At 49.1% G+C, this 15,419-nt stretch overlaps 1 protein-coding gene across 1 annotated transcript in view; it reads right to left on the bottom strand.

The window, feature by feature from the left end:
- EIF3F (eukaryotic translation initiation factor 3 subunit F) overlaps positions 1-15,419 on the bottom strand; it is a 144,407-nt gene that overhangs the window by 74,228 nt on the left and 54,760 nt on the right. The window contains exon 3 of the mRNA XM_086945046.1: positions 10,567-10,646. Within this exon, the coding sequence (XP_086801172.1) occupies positions 10,567-10,646 (80 nt within the window). The remainder of the gene's footprint in view (positions 1-10,566; positions 10,647-15,419) is intronic.

Raw genomic sequence — 15,419 nt, 5'->3', positions numbered from 1 at the left:
GGCGGCAGAGACAAGTGGAGGGGAGAATAGAATGAGAAGACGAAAGGGAGGAATAGAATTGACAGCATATGATTGGTTATTTTGTTTTGATGCACTTTAAATATTAATATCATAAAGTAGGAAATGAATAACAGAAGTATAGAACAATCCTGGTGTGTGCACAACTAATAACGAGCAATCTGCAATGCAATCGGTCTCGCATTTGTGAAAGTTAGAGCTATAGCGTTGTAAATGACAATTTTTAAAAAGATTTTCTTGCAGTGACAGACTAGAATTTTTTATTTGCCTACTCAGGAAGAACTTTTTTTTTTTTTAATTGAGAACGAGAAAAAAAAAAAAAAAAGACTGTAATGTCGAGATTGAGGTGTGTGTAATCTTCATACATGCGTTAAATGCGTTGTCCAGCGTGCTACTGTAGGAAACAAGGCAGGAGGGAAAACTATCCCAGCAGGAGTTGCTAAATTGTGAAGCACAATTTTTAGTTGGGTATGTCTAAAACTGCAAAGAGGCCAAGAATACATGAATCTGTCTGTGTAACCTTCACCTCAGGAGGCAAATGGTTATTTTACACTCAGCTTTGAAAAGTGGACAGTAGTTAGAGGGAATTTTAACTGGAGGGGTCTTAAAACCCACAAGTAAATGTCACAAATCAGCTGAACATCACTGGGGCAGAGGAAATGGGACTAAAACAGTTCAGAGTCTTTGAAACCAATACGCGAGAGTCTAACTTGCACAGGCCCTAAAAGAAAGAAGAATCTCCATGGCTTTCTAAGGGGAGGGCATATGTCATGGGTGGTCAAATCTGGTAAAATTGCAATCCAGTATTTGTATTGTGGTGTGCACTCAATTTCAATTAGTGACTGATGAGCCTGCATTGTCCATCTGCCCCAGGAAATAGGTTAACGACTTGCACAGCATTTTCTTGAACAGTTCATCTTTTGATGACAACGCCCAATGGCCATTACTACTGATTTACTGGGCTGCTTTTAATTCGCTGAATGGCGATACTCCCTTAATGTGCGCTTTTGTCCCGACATTTTGGCGAAAGGACCGGAGCTTGAAGAACCAAAGAGCCCGTAAATCAATCAGATAGGTCTTGAACGGAAAATTATCAAATCTAAAACAAAACATTAGGATAGGAGTGAGATTCAGTAGTCCGTACATAATAAAAATAGTAAAAAGATAAAAAATGGACTGTAGGCAAAACTCAAGTAAACAGCCAAATGGTTTCTTTTCAGCAGTTGATTTGGAACAGGTGTCTTCCTTAAAAGTGAGCCTAAAGGTCTAAAAGTGATCAGGTGGGTAGATTCAGGCAGCTGAGGATTAAACCTTTGGTTAAACGTACTGCCCAGAACTTATTTGGAAAACAATTAAACTCCCAGAAGAACAGAAAAATACAAGCATTATTAAGAAATTTGCACCTGAACACTGGAGAGCAAATGTTATCCTGCAGCCGAGTCACGTTGGAAATATGGACGAAGTAAGAGATCCGGATGCAGAGACTCCTGCGCTACAGTGAATAATCAATATACGCACAAAAAACAGAAGCATTGAAGCGGAACTGCCGAAAGAGGGTTGTGAGCGACTAAATGATTTAGCGTCAACCGAGCAGGAATGTTCCTTTCATGTGACTTAACCAAACAAATTATAGCATTATGGGACCTGGAGTCTTGGATTATCGGGATTCAATAAAACTGAACAAAATAATTAGCAGAAAGGTTGCACCTGAGAAATTGTATGAAGGAGTGTTACAAGAGGAGGTATCCACAGGAAAAGAAAAATCCAAAGGAGATTCAAGGGAGTTTTTCACAGAAAAACAAAGACGTTTACAAGTATGAAAGAACTTCCTCACAGAAAACCAAAGATGTCACCATGAAACATAAGAATATGGAGCACTACGCCTCTCAGCCCCACCAGTGTTCTCCACATTGGACAGCCCTTGCCCAGGCGTGCTGTGCTTGTACTACTTTACTTATTATGGACTTTCTTGTACCCAGTTCAGCTAGCGTCATCAAGCCTAAAAAGATTCAACCTCAAAATTCTTTTGGGTCACCTAGGTGTATTTCCAGTCATACTATGTCAGACCCCAAGGACTTACACAATTGTGTATTCACTTGGATCTTTGAATTATTACAAGCTGTGATTCTTACATCAACACTTCAGCCTACAGTTTGTAAATTATTTTGACCCTGAAGAAATTAAAAATCATCGTAGATGGGGCGTGGCTTGACGGGCGATCATGGCGGACGTGGCTTGTTAGAGCTCCCGCCGGCCCGATACTTATCCTGGGACTTCTCCTGGCCCCCGGACCCGAATTGTACACCACTTCTGGGGCAACAGTAGCGGACGGCACTGGGAGTCGTCCGGTGCCGGAAAGGACGTGCTGAGAACTTTCTCAACGGCGAGGCGGCTCGGAGCGGTGGGCGGCCTGGTGCCGGTTGTGCAAGCCGGGGCCACAATTTTGACACGCCCGGACCGGAAGACTCGATCCGGGACCTGCGGCGCTACCCTTTGGCCACAACCCGGGGCTGCCTGCTGCCGGCGATCTGCTGCGGGACCCCCTGCCTTTCCTCGCAGTGTCTGCGGTGGGGGCCGGTGCCCGGTGGGGGCTTCGGAAGATCTGCGGCCTACCTGGCCTTGGTGGAGCCGGGACCCCGAGTTTGGTGGTCCCCGCCTGGAGTCACCGGCCCGGAACCTCTGGCTGGTGCCGGGAGAGACGCGCTGAGCCCTCGCTCGGCGGTGAGGCACTTCGGAGCGGTGGGCGGCCTAATACCGGTTGCACAAGCCGGGGCCTCAAGTTTGGCAAGCTCAGGCCGGAGGACCTGATCCGGGGCCTGCGGCGCTACTCTTTGGCCGCGATTTGGGGCTGCCTGCTGCCGGCGACCTACAGCGGGATCCCCTGCCATTCCTCACCAGACCTGCGGTGGGGGATCGTGCCTGGAGGGGGCCTCGGACGATCTGCGGCCTACCTGGCCTTGGCGGAGCCGGGACCTCGAGTTTGGTGGTCCCCGCCCGGAGTCACCAGCCTAGATCCTTTGACCGGGTGAGTGGACGCAGCGGAGCCCCCCGGGGCTGAGGTGTCAGTCGGGCGCCAGGCCCGGATAATTGCTCTTCCTTGCTCCTGCGGTGGCTGGGGCAGCGGCCGGAGGACCGGTGGACTGGACTAGAGTGGCCCATCTCTGCACCGTGCCTGGAGTGCCAGTGGGCGCGGAGACGATCGAATACATCTTGGCGAGGCGGCGTTGCCTGGGGGCCTACCCGATCTGTGGGCCAGTGGCGAGGGGACCCTGTGTGGCTTGGTGTGCTCTGGACGCCCCGGCCGAGGCCTGGTTGGTGGACTATCGCGAGGTGCGACCTCGATACAGGTGCGTGTCACTGATCTGCCGTCTCGGCGGCCGCCATGACTAGGGGCTCGGCCGCCACTAAGACTGGACCCATTGATAAATTCACCGGCCCAGGTGGTGGAGCAGGTGCGGCTGGTGGGGGTCAAACTGCTGGGCCGGACAACGCAGCGTTGCTGACGGCCATTACACAGTCCCGCGACATGCTGGATGCGAAGATTGGCGCGGTGGGTGCCGATGTGATGCTGCTGCGTCAAGATCTTGGTAATGCGGTCGCTCGCATTACTGAAACTGAGACCAGGGTCACGACAGTGGAAGGAGATGTTGGTGCCCTTAAGAAGAGGGTTGCCGACATGGAACAGACTCAACGGGGCCTGGTGCTTCGGGTGGAAGATGCCGAAGGGCGGGCGAGGCGGAACAACCTGCGCTTTGTTGGCTTTCCGGAGGACTGCGAGAATGGGCCCATGGACGCTTTTCTGTCTCGGTGGCTGGAGAGCTGGCTACCCCCGGATTCCCTGTCGCGATGCTTCGTGGTGGAGCGTGCACACCGTGCCTTGACTCAGAAGCCGCCGGCTGGGGAGCGGCCTCGCCCGATCATCGCCAGGCTCCTCAACTTCCACGACAGGGACGTCATCCTCCGGGAAGCGCGGCTTAAGGACACCCTGCTCTATGACAATCACAAAATTATGATATTCCCGGACTATACCAAACTGGTCCACCAGCAGAGGCACTCCTTCCTGGCAGCCAAGGCCAAGCTGCGTGGCCTGAAAATCCAGTACTCGCTGCTCTACCCGGCCCGCCTGCGGGTGATCTTCAACTCCAAGACCCTCTTTTTTGATACGCCGGAGGCCGTCTTCAACTGGACCGATGAGGCAGTCAGAATTCGACCACATGTCCAACCAGGGCTGCACTCTGGGTCGTCGCGTGGCTCGTCACAGGACCGGAGCAACCCATCAGGCAAGGGGAAACGTCACCGCAAGTCCCGCTCCCGGCAGAGGTCCCTGTCCCGGGACCCCCTCTTGGGGGACACACAGCCCGATACGGATCAATCTGATAAAGGCTCCTGATCACCGTTCACTGGAACTGTCTGCTGGATGCCTTTCATGTGCGCCTACATGTTGCAGATGCTGAGCTGTGGACGGTGGGACAGACATTGGCTGGTGCAGTATTGACTTCCTCTTTGGCGAATGCTAGGGCCTTTCCGGTCTGATGCTTTCCTGTGGTGCTATGCTTATGATTCTGCTGTATGTTTGTTGGGGTTCGGGGCACGTACTATGGGCTGCCTCCTCCTTCTGGGACTGGGGGGTGGTTCTGGGAGTGTGCCTGGTTTAGGGGGGTTGTTTGGGATCCATTGGCATGTCTGACTTTTGGCACTACGTTTTGGGCCTAAAGTACTGTATGCCGCGACAGATGCTTCATTGTTTTTTGAGGTATTGGGGTGGGGGGAGGGGGTTTTGGGGTGTTGGGTGGTTGGGTGAAGGGGTCTGCTTCTGGGGGATTGTGGGGTTTGGGGTTCTGTTGTCTGGGGTGCACGTGGTCTTTGTGAATTTTGCAACGGTGGGGTCTGGGGCATGGGCCGGGAGTCGGGGATTGGGGGGCTGGATGCATTGTGATAATGGCCAATGTCCCTCACTCAGCGCCCTCTGGCGCTTCCATGCGTGTTCTTAGCTGGAATGTACGGGGTCTATTGGACAAGATCAAGCGGGGGGCGGTGCTCCGCTGGGCTAAGAGAGACATGGCGGATGTACTCCTTCTTCAGGAGACACACATGCTAGGTACAAGGGCCCTGAGTCTACAACGCTTTGGCTTTCATCAGGTGTTCCATGCTGGGTTTGCTAGGGGCTCCAGGGGAGCGGCCATTCTTATTCATAGACGGCTGGCGTACGTTCATGAGCGCCAATGGCTTGACCCCCAGGGCCGCTTTGTATTTGTTCAGGGGAAGGTTGGTGCAGAACCTGTTGTGTTTGGCTGTGTGTATGCCCCCCCCCCTTTGCAATGGGCCTTAGCGGAGCGACTATTTGCCCTATGGACTGAACTCCCCCACTCCATGGCTGTGATTGGTGGCGACTGGAACGATGTGTTGGATGTGGCTTTGGACCGGCAGAGGAGGCCTGGAGTGGCACTGGTGTCCTCACCTACACGATTAGGAGCTATGGTTGATGGTCTGGGTTGGGTGGATGTGTGGAGACATTTGCATGCGGAGCGGCGAGAATACACCTATGTTTCGGCTGTCCATGGCTCCCTTTCGCGCTTAGATTGTGTGTTTGTTCCGAGGGCCTTTCTTGACAGAGTGAAGGGGGCAGCGATTCGGCCCCGCGGACTCTCTGACCACTCCCCGGTGGCAGTTCAATTTGACTTGTGCAGAGCGCGCCCCCCCCCTTCAGATGGCGGATGTCCACGTGGCATCTGCAGCGCCCTGACTATTCCCAACATCTACGTAGCGCGATTGCCCATTATTGGCAGGACAACCTTACCGAGGGGATGGATGCAGTGACCGTCTGGGAGGCTATGAAGCCCACCCTGCGTGGAATTGATCTCGCTTGGTGTGCATCTGCTCGCCGGACTCGGCTGGGTAGCATTGCTGCGGCTGCGGAGCGGGTGGAGGAGCATGAGGCTAGGCACAGCGAGGCACCCGATGATATGGCACTGCGGCTACTCCTGCAGGCACAACAGTCTTATTCCTCGGTTCTCTTAGACGAGGCTCGCCAGGCGTGGTTGGCCACCCGTAGTCGGGTTTATCAGTGGGGTGACAAGTCTTGCACTATGCTCCATAGGTTGTGCCAACAGAACCTGCAGCCCCTAACACTGCCGGGCCTTGTTGATGGTGCAGGGGTGGCGATCACAGACCCGGCAACTCTTGCAACGAGTTTTGCGCGCTATTATGGGCACCAGTATGCCTCTCGAGAGACCCTCTCCCCCGCCAGTATCGCAGATTATATTGCGTTGGTTCCCCCTTCTGCTGTGTCCGATGAGGTGCGCGATGCCCTGGACCTTCCCCTGACGGCTGAGGAGCTGGGTGATGCGCTGGGTCAGCTGAATGTGGGCAAGGCGCCGGGGCCGAGCGGATTCCCCAGCGAATTCTATAAGAAGTTCCATCTGCAGCTCGGGCCGCAATACTTGCGGGCCCTGGAACAGGCACGAGAACATGGCCGCCTCCCACCGGATTGGCGCCATGCCGAAATCGTAGTGTTTCTGAAGCCGGGTAGGCCCCCTGATCGCCATGAATCTTATCGTCCCATATCCCTCATTAACTTCGAGGCCAAGCTTCTGGCCAAGGCGCTGGCGAACCGCTTACTTCCACACATCTCGGCCCTCGTCCACCCAGACCAGGCGGGTTTTATGCCGCGCCGGGCTACGAGACACAATATACGGCGGGCGCAGGCTGCGATACAGGCCGTTGAGTCCTCGGAGGATCCGGCGGCACTCCTGCTGGCTGATATCGATAGTGCTTTCGATTCGGTCAGCTGGACGTTTCTTTTTGCCCTATTGCCGCTGCTGAACCTAGGCCCGACCTTCCTCTCCTATGTCAGGCTGCTTTACACCGAGATCACAGCCTCAGTGCGTATCTCGGGGACGGCGTCCGCTCGTTTTCCGGTTTCCAGGGGCACGCGCCAAGGGTGTCCGCTCTCCCCTTACCTTTTCGCGCTGGACATGGAGCCGCTGGCTGCCAGGGTGCGCCGCGATGAGCTCTACCGTGGCTTCGTCTGGGGTGCGGATCATTCGGACCGTATAGCTTTATATGCGGATGATGTGCTATTTTTCATGACAGACCTGCAGCGCACGGGTCCTCGTGTCTTAGAATTGATGCAGGACTTTGGTCGGGCGTCGGGGCTCTACCTTAACCCGCGCAAGTCGACCTTGTGGGTGCTGGGGGATGCCGCGGGCGCGTGCCCTTGGGCTGCATCCCTTCAGATGGCTGTGGAGGGTGTGAAGTACCTGGGTGTCTTCCTCTCTGCTTCGCCCACAGTGGCGTGGGACCGGAACGTCTTGCCAGTGTAGGATCGGGTCCAACTGGACGTCAAGACGTGGACGCGCATGCCTCTTAATATCTACGGCCGGTCGGCCATCTTCAAGATGGTAGCTTTGCCCAGTCTCCTTTACCAGCTACAGAATCATCCCTTCCAGATTGACCCGCAGTGGTTCCGTACTGTTAACTCTGTGCTGGGCCGGTTTCTGTGGGCAGGGGGTGCCACCAGGGTGGCGCTGCGCACATGCTTCCTCTCTACCTACTGCGGCGGTCTGGCGGCTGCGGATATTCTATCTTACTATCAGGCCTCCCATCTCCTTGTGCTTAACGAGTGGTGGTATGGAGACCGTAGTGATCCTTCACACCCTGCTGTACTCGGCCAGGCGGAGGCGACTGCTTCCACAGGTCACCCAGGTGGTTTTCGCGGTCTGGCGGCGGGCTCTGCACCGGGTGGGCTGGTGGGGGCGGCTCACGGCTGAAACCCCGTTGTGGCGTAATGGCCTGTTACCAGCGTTGGCGTCTCTGTCCGGATTTGACGGCTGGGATGCGATCGGGATCTCGTCCCTCGGCCATGTCCTCTCTGGTACTACCCTAAAGTCCTTTCAGGACCTCAGTTCTGAATTTAGCATGCCCAAGATCCAGTTCTTCCGCTACCTTCAACTTCGCCACGCTCTTACTCCTAGCCTGGTGGGCCTAGAACAGCTTCCAGACTTTAGCCCCATCGAGGCAAAACTTTTTATGGGAGACCTGGGTGACAAGAAGGTCTCACAGATCTACCGATCTCTGGTCACTCACTGTTCCCCGTCGCTCTCGGCGCTGAAGGCCTCTTGGGAGGGCGATGTTGGTCCCTTGGATGACGACGATTGGCGCGAGGCCCTTGAATCTCCCCGTGGTGCAGCTATAGCTATCCGCCTCCGCTTCATCCAATTCAAATACCTCCACCGGGCTTACTATACTAGACACCGTCTATGGCGGGCGGGCCTTATCGCGACTCCGGAATGCCTGAGGTGTGGTTCTGAAGAGGGCACCCTTTTTCATACGGTATGGTCCTGTGAGAGACTGACTCGATTCTGGGCCGGGGTTTGGGACTGCCTGTCCGAGGTGTTGGGATGGGACCTGCCCCGTACCCCTAGGCTGGGCCTTCTTCATGTTCTGGAAAGCGTTGGGGGCAAGGTTTACAAACGCCATTTGCTATTGCTGGGGCTAGTGGTAGCGAAGAGAGACTTGGCGCAGGCCTGGAAGAGCTAGCGCGCCCCCCCACTTGGGGCTTGGAAGGCGGGCCTGGACTTCCTTATGGGACTGGAGCGACCTGTTTTTGAAGCCCGGGGATGTCCCCGCAAACATTACAAAATCTGGAAACGGTGGGCGGATTACCGGGGCCTGCTCCTTGACCCCCCCGTAGACATTGATGATGCATTACAGCTAGATGTGGATCCCGCGCTCTAGGCTGCTGGCCGGCTCCACCCTTGTAGGTTTTCTCCTGTTGCTGGCCTGCGATCAAGTGCACTGGGTTAGGGTGGGATAAGGGGTGGGTAGCTGCGGGTGGGGTTGGTTGGCGTTCTAGGGGTTGGGTGGGTGGGGTAGTTTGATATTTTTCGATCTATAATGCTGGGCTCAATGCTGTATTAATGCTGTGTCTCCCTCTATCTGTTGCTGACAGTCTCCTCCTGACTGTGGAGGGCTGTACTGAAATTTGCTTGAACTCGCAATAAAATTGGTTTTGAAAAAAATCATCGTAGATTTTGGCAATACAATCCTATCAACACAACACAGTGGTTTTCTAAGCGGTTTATACACATGTTTCGTCTGATGACGCTCGGATTAGGTTTCAGGGTGGATCAGTTTGAATCCTTCACTGCTCAGCATATGGTATTGTGTTTTCCAGTTAGCGCAAGGAATATTCTTTGTAGTTTCAACCTGAAAAATGTTTTTTTATCTGTGTATGGGGCGCGTAGTGGTTTCTGTTTGCTGCTTTTATGCCATTCTTTACTTAATGGTGTTTCCACTCCCGCTCCACACACTTTGCGAGTTGCGATGATTGCGGTAGCAGTGGATGTATGGAACCTTTTTTGCGCTTTGCACTACTTGTGGTGAGTTCTTTTCATGTTCTCCTCACTTTTGGGGCTCTCCCGATTCAGCGGCAGTTGAACGGTCAAATGTGTTTGTTAAAACTTGCCCCGTGCATTTTACCTCATCACTACAAGGAGTTAACAAGTAGCGATCAGGAAGGGACGGGTGAGGGGGGGGGTGTTGGATGACCGGTCAGAGCGATGCAGAAAGACGCACACAATTTGCTTATCATCAATTTAGCAGTGCCAGCAAAGACGTGATCATGGGTGCAATGAACATCAAAGAATATATCTGCATGTTTGTTTTTTCGAATACATTCTTTTGACGGAACGTAACCACGTTGTTTCTTGCTCCCCCTACAATGTTTCTGCTGGCACTTCTATTTTTTAACAAACGCCATGTTCAAGATGACGCATTTGATAGTAAAAGGGAAACATGAACATAACTAATACCATAAAGGGACTTGCAAAGCTGCTCTAAGCTTCCAGCATACCGAAAACCATAAACTGTGCTCTTACTTCTCATACTTCTTCATTCATCACACTGCTAAGTGTGAGTTCCATTTCAGAATAACCGCACCTCAGTGGTCATCACGCACCACATGGAAACACTTCCCACAACAAAACAAAGACAACATCCTTCTAATTACAAACCCTACACGGTGTAGCATGCTACCCGTGTAAGCAAGAGCTTGGGTGCCTCACATGGGGTAGTAAGTGCTATATAAATGTCACAATACAATACAGATATAGTCATAGCATTCTGCAGTTTTACATGCGATTTCAGCAAGAGGGAGGGTAAAGTGTATTTAAACGTTGATGTTGAATAAAAAAAAGGAACACAGAAAAAATACAAAGGGAACCCCAACTGTGGCGTAAAGTCATTATAAGGTGGAATATGATTCAATCTGTAAAGGTTTGGTCAAACTTGCAGTAAACCCTACCATCTGGAATATGCTGCAGGGAAATTTATTTTTGCAAAGCATCTTGATAAAACAAGAACTACTGTGGTTCTGAATCTACATGCAACCTTCTATCAAACGAAACCCCCCTTTAACTGCCTCAAGCCAGCCAACTTATGTCTCCTGAAACCAGCTTGTCACAGCCCCCCTTCCTGTTTTCAGGTGGGTACAAGAGAATAGGTAGATAGCAGTACAACAATTAGACAGAGCTTCAATAATTTACTTACCATCCAACAATTTGTTCATTGGATGTAACCTTTCGATGCAGCTCATACATGTTCTTGGCAAACTCCATGTCAACAGCCACCTGTGGAAAGGGAGGCAATGTAAATTTCACTGAGCACAGTCCAAGCTATGGGACCTGCATTCATCTTAATTCGCTCCTTGTTTTGTCAGCCTCCACCTCCCTCACCCGCACCACAGTTTCACTTATCTTCAATATTCATGGTGTAGCTTACTTAGAATTACATAGGTCATTGGAGAGGCGACCTGCTGTACTCCCAAAATAGCAAACTCCCTTCTTCAGAGTCTCTGCCAACAATCGACCAATAAGCTTTTAGAAAACATGGACTGTTTACCACTTCTATTCAAAACTAGTAACTTACTCCACATAGAGTTATACTTCAAGCATGCCACTTATCAATTTCCTCAAGAAAACTCAAATGAAACCAACACTATAAGAATAAAGGGCTATGACAAAAACTAATATTAAGGAGATTGGCAATTTCAGTTGAGAACAGATGTGGAGTCCATAGACATAGTGGTACTTAAAGTTCTTTTGAATTTTAGATTGTACTCAAACTCTAGAGTACTCTCAAAGTACAAGTATCACTGGGAAAAGTGCTGCCAGCATGTCCCTATTATGTTGTGTCAATATGTCATCAATGTGGCAGACCATAAATCACAGCCTTCCAGTGCATCAACTAGCCCATCAATTATAGATTAGAATTTATAATCCAATTGCGGAACATGGGGAATGAAAACCAACTTGAAAATAACTATGTTTAGCTAAATGTTCATTACTTAAAAGTGGTCTGAGTTATTGGTCAGCCAATAGTGCTTGGTAGCACAGTGAGTCACAAACATCATGCAGTTGGTATGGAGATAGATACTCTAGACTGTCCAGTGACTTCAGCAGTAGCATTTCTAGTAACAACACCATATAAAAGCTCATCACAGTGGCAATTTGCAATGAAATAAAATCCAGTTACTCGACTGAATAAGGACTGCAAAATGAGCCACAGAATGACGTGCCAGCATATACAGTGAAATGTAGAAGCAGACGTCCCCAGGTGCACACAACACAGGGTGCAGTACTGAAGCAGTTGTCATACCTGTATACAGCGCAGCATATCAGCAAGTGTGTCACTGTAGGAAGCTGGCTCTGTATATACTATACCAAAGTAAGGTATCGTGTGCACAGAGTCCAGTGGATCACCACAGGCTTACAGAAGTAAAAGTAGATAACACCTTACTCTCTATTTGTGGTAGTGTGGGCGTGCAGTGCAGTAAGGCTTTATCAGAGGGTAGCGTTCAGCCTTTATTGTATACACTCAGGCAAGAAATTAGGTCACACACTCAAAGACTGAACTCACACAAATTGTTTGTATAAAAAATGTCTTCAGTTGTATTTTATTTAACAACGTAGGACCTGAAGACAGTAAGTTAATTTGCACTTTTCAAAACAGGTTGATAAGTATATGCAAGCTGGATAAAATTGACTTTGTTGCAGGTTTGTAAAACATTTAAAGACAGTTGATATTTGTAATTACTTTGTGATAGCTTTTTATATTCCTCTTGAGATTACTTTTTCTACTCCGTGTGGTATGCCTAGATATCACACTTGGACATTTCCCAGTCAAAGGTACTGTATTTTCCGGCGTATAAGAGGACTTGTTAACCTTTTAAAATCTTCTTGAAAGTAGGGGGTCGTCTTATACACCGGGAGTCACCCGTCACAACACTGCCTCAAGGGCGCCTGGGAATAAAATTGGAGCGCCTGGGAATACAAATGACGGTCCTTCGGAGCCAAATCTTTTGGAGTGGAAACAACGCTCCACCTCAGTGCCGAAAATTCCAGCTTCGGGCCCAAAACCCTGGGCACTGAAAATGCCTGCATCAAACACTTTGACATTGGAGCTGAAATCATTCACCCTCAGCAAACATACACATAGTTCAGAGCCTGCGGAACCAGTGCTTCAACGGCTGCAACAGGACTTAGATTTAAGACAACAACATGCTAATCGACTAAGTCTGCCCACTCCATGTCCCGAAGGGGAACTTACCCGGGAATCAATCCACACAGCGTGCACAGTCTGCTAATCTGGCGTCTCTCTCTCCGTATCCGATGTGGCCATAAATCTTGCGTTCATCGGAAGGAGAGGGGCGTTAGTACGCGATTGCTTCAGTTAATAGCCATAGAAAGGGGACTGTAGATCTAAAGCATACGCCATACCTGACTTGAGGGCCACTGTCTTCGCGCAGTATCTGAAAGAGGGGGAGAAGCCTAATATACCCAAATTTATATAATACTACCCGCTATCGTATTGAGAATAAAAACATATATAAAAATAATAATACTAACGTAGTAACCACTGAATACCCGGTGCTAGCGAATATGTATGTCGCTACACCGTAAATCTCTTAGGCGGTCAGTAGGCTCCACAGACTGCGGGGAAAAAAAGAGGGAGAAGGTAGGGTGCCAAGTAAAAGATCAAATCACTCACATAACAAAAAATACACTGGCATGTCTTTCCAATAACAGAGCCCTATATGTATGCACACTTCAATAACTACACTGACCAAATACAAAGCAAAATCTAAGCAATCAGAAAAATAACACACCCTTTGGACAATTATCAAAAGCCAAATGTCTCATCTACAGTTTCTGAAGCATCCTACAAACCTCCAAATCCAAGCAGAGTTTGTATGCAGTGTGCACAGGAAATACCGGTACCAGTACCGGTACATCGCTTGCCGTGATTGGCTGGTTGTTGTAAATAGGGAAGGCAGTCAATCTGGTGAGCAGATACATGTGGTGGTGAATACAGTACAGCACAGCACCAGTATCTGTACCGGTTCACACAATACAGCACTAGTACATACAGTACAGTATACAAATAGCTAACAGTCAAGAACCCATCATGGCTCCAGCAGCAAGAAGAAAGAAATATGAAGCCAGTTGTAAACTTCGCCATGGAACATAATAACTTTGCTGCTGCAAGACAATATGGAGTAACAGAAAAGAAGGTTTGGGACTGGAAAGCAAATTAAAAAGCATTAGGGAGTATGCCAAGGGGTAAGTGTGCATTGAAAAGAGGCACCCCACATTGGCCAGAACTAGAAAAACATGTAGCAGACATGGTGAATGAGCATCGCCAAAGCTGTTATGTAGTGACACGAAATAAAATACGTTTGTTTGCACTTCAGTGGGCCAAATCTAACCCAGATCACAGCAACAGATTTAAGGCCACTGTATCCTGGTGTACTAGATTTTTGGGAAGGCATAATCTGGTACGGAGGCAAAAGACGAAAATTGCACAAAAATTACCTGCAGATCTTGATGCCAAAGTAGATAGTTTCCATCGCTATGTAATACAACAGCGCAATAAACATGCGTATGCGTTAAGTAGTATCGGAAAGATGGATGAAACTCCAATGAATTTTGATATGGTTGCAAATAAAACTGTCCATCCAAAAGGGGAAAAACAATTTTAATAAAAACAACAGGACATGAGAGGTCCAGTTTTACAGTGGTACTAGCATGCACAGCTGATGGCGCCAAACTGAGACCAATGATTATTTCTAAAATGCCGAAACTCAAGTTTCCTGTTGGTTGTTTTATACAGGTGAATGAAAAAGGCTGGATGGATGAAGAAGGGGTAAAGCTATGACTTGATAATGTATGGCGTAGGCGACCAGGTGGACTTATTTAAAAACGTAGTCTACTGGTGTGGGATATGTTCAGGACTCATTTAACTCCCAGCACCAAGCAAAGGCTGGCAAGAATAAAAACAGATGCAGCAGTTATTACTGCAGGATTGACATCGTTGGTACAGCCACTGGATGTGTGCCTAAACAAGCCATTTAAAGATTGCATTCGAGAACAGTGGAATGAGTGGGTGGTTAGCGGCGAAAAAGTCATTCTCAAAATGAGGAAACATGCGTGCTCCACAGTTGGATGTTTTGTGCAAGTTTGTCATAAAAGCCTGGAATGATATTGATGCAGAAACGGTAATGAAGTCTTTCAAGAAGAGTGGCATATCAAATTCATTAGATGGTATGGAGGACGACTACTTGTAGCAAGATGAAGAGTAAGCCGAAGCCGAGACCACACCATCTGATATGGAATTTAATCCATATGATGACTGCTTTACAAAATGTATCACAAGATCTCATTGATTTACTTATGATATCAGATGACGAACAGGAGGATTTTGAAGGCTTTTAAAGGGAAACTGTCACACCAGCAAATCCTGTAAAAATAGCTTGGAGTTATGATGGGCGTTGCTGACTCGCCAGGGACTTGCCCGGCACTTGCTCTCTCTCTATTGTTTATCTTCCTCCTATCATCATCAGTTCCAGTTTGGTAGACAGCTTAGAAAACAAACAGCATGGCAGCTCCCATTGGGTTTATTGTCTTATTCTTCCTTTCAGCTTTAGAGTGAATTAGGAAAAGTTTAATCCACTAGCACCGTTTTATGTTTACATGTTTGATGACAAACAGCCTTATGTTTATAAGTGACAGTTTTCCTACTAAGTACCTGCATGTCATAAGCATTTGAATTAAAATTACCATATTAAAATCAAATCTGATGTTTTTTAATTTTTATTTGGTGTGCGTTGGAAGAGGGGTAGTCTTATACGGCGAGTATAGCCCAAACCCTATATTTTAACAAGAAAAGTAGGGGGGTCGTCTTATACGCCCAGTCATCTTCTACGACGGAAAATACGGTAAGTGAGCACTATGACATTAAAACACAGTTGCTTGGGTTTCCATACCAACACAACTCAAAACTTAGAACTTTTTCAGAGGAAAAATAGTCAATGCAATCCTATGGAAGAAAATGTGGTTATCAGT

The sequence above is a fragment of the Lissotriton vulgaris genome, chromosome 12 (genome assembly GCF_964263255.1).
Source record: "Lissotriton vulgaris chromosome 12, aLisVul1.2, whole genome shotgun sequence".
In the NCBI taxonomy this organism is placed as follows: domain Eukaryota; kingdom Metazoa; phylum Chordata; class Amphibia; order Caudata; family Salamandridae; genus Lissotriton; species Lissotriton vulgaris.
Note: the sequence above shows the minus strand (reverse complement) of the source record. Positions and strands in the feature narration are given on the sequence as shown.